This window comes from Antrostomus carolinensis, unplaced genomic scaffold (assembly GCF_000700745.2).
Source record: "Antrostomus carolinensis isolate BGI_N321 unplaced genomic scaffold, ASM70074v2 scaffold36492, whole genome shotgun sequence".
Classification (NCBI taxonomy): domain Eukaryota; kingdom Metazoa; phylum Chordata; class Aves; order Caprimulgiformes; family Caprimulgidae; genus Antrostomus; species Antrostomus carolinensis.
Genome location: NW_010298282.1, coordinates 5,938 through 6,883, shown reverse-complemented (window position 1 = coordinate 6,883; position 946 = coordinate 5,938). Strand labels below are relative to the sequence as shown.

Genomic DNA, 946 nt, shown 5'->3' with positions numbered 1-946 from the left:
CCCACAGAGCAGTACACTGTCACCGGACTGATGGAGGCGGCACAGATGATGGTGGACATCGATGGGGACGTGCTCGTGTTCCTGGAGCTGGCTCAGGTAGGATGGGATGGGACAGGACCCCTTGGTGGCAGGGTTGGGGACGGGGTGAAGTGCTGGGTGATTCCCCACAGAGGGATCCAGCAGCTCCAGGGGATGATGCCTATCCTGGCAGAGAGGACAACCAGGTCTGGTCTTGGATGTCCATGGAGGAATGGGGTGAATCCCTCGTGCTTCCCTGGTGGTCTGTGTCATGGTAGCTCTGACATGGGCTCCATCTCTTCCAGTTCCACTGTGCCTACCAGCTCGCTGACTGGTGCCTCCATCACATCTGCACCAACTACAACAACGTCTGCCGCAAGTTCCCGCGGGACATGAAGGCCATGTCAGGAGGTGAGCAGGAGCCAGGGTGAGGTGTGGGGGTCCTGACAGTCCTGTCACTGTCCTCACCCCCTCCTCTCTTTGCAGAGAACCAGGAGTACTTCGAGAAGCACCGCTGGCCACCGGTGTGGTACCTGAAGGAGGAGGATCACTACCAGCGGGCGAAGAAAGAGCGGGAGAAGGAAGACTACCTCCACCTCAAACGGCAGCCCAAGAGGCGGTGGCTCTTCTGGAATGCCTCCTCCTCCCCTTCCTCCTCTCCTTCATCATCGGCAGCCACAGCTTCTTCTTCTTCCTCCTCCTCTTCCTCGGCTGTGGTTTGAAAGCCCATCCTTGCCCTGGCTCCAGCATCGCTGGGAGGAGATGAGGAGGAGGAGGAGGAGAAGGAAGGGTGGGATGACCTGCCCCAGCACCAGGCGTGGAGCGGACGCCACCAGCTGAAGCCCCAGAGGAGATGGAGGTCACAGGGGTCTGTCCCTGCAGAGGGGCTCGGGGGTGGGGGCCAGCCCCCCCACCCTCCCGGGGCGCT

General features: G+C 61.3%; 1 protein-coding gene across 1 annotated transcript in view; it reads left to right on the top strand.

The window, feature by feature from the left end:
* Nucleotides 1–740, top strand: part of RHOBTB2 (Rho related BTB domain containing 2) — a 4,002-nt gene extending 3,262 nt beyond the window's left edge. The window contains exons 7-9 of the mRNA XM_029083601.1: nt 8–96; nt 324–429; nt 505–740. Coding sequence (XP_028939434.1) covers nt 8–96; nt 324–429; nt 505–740 — 431 coding nt within the window. The remainder of the gene's footprint in view (nt 1–7; nt 97–323; nt 430–504) is intronic.
* Nucleotides 741–946: the final 206 nt, after the last annotated feature.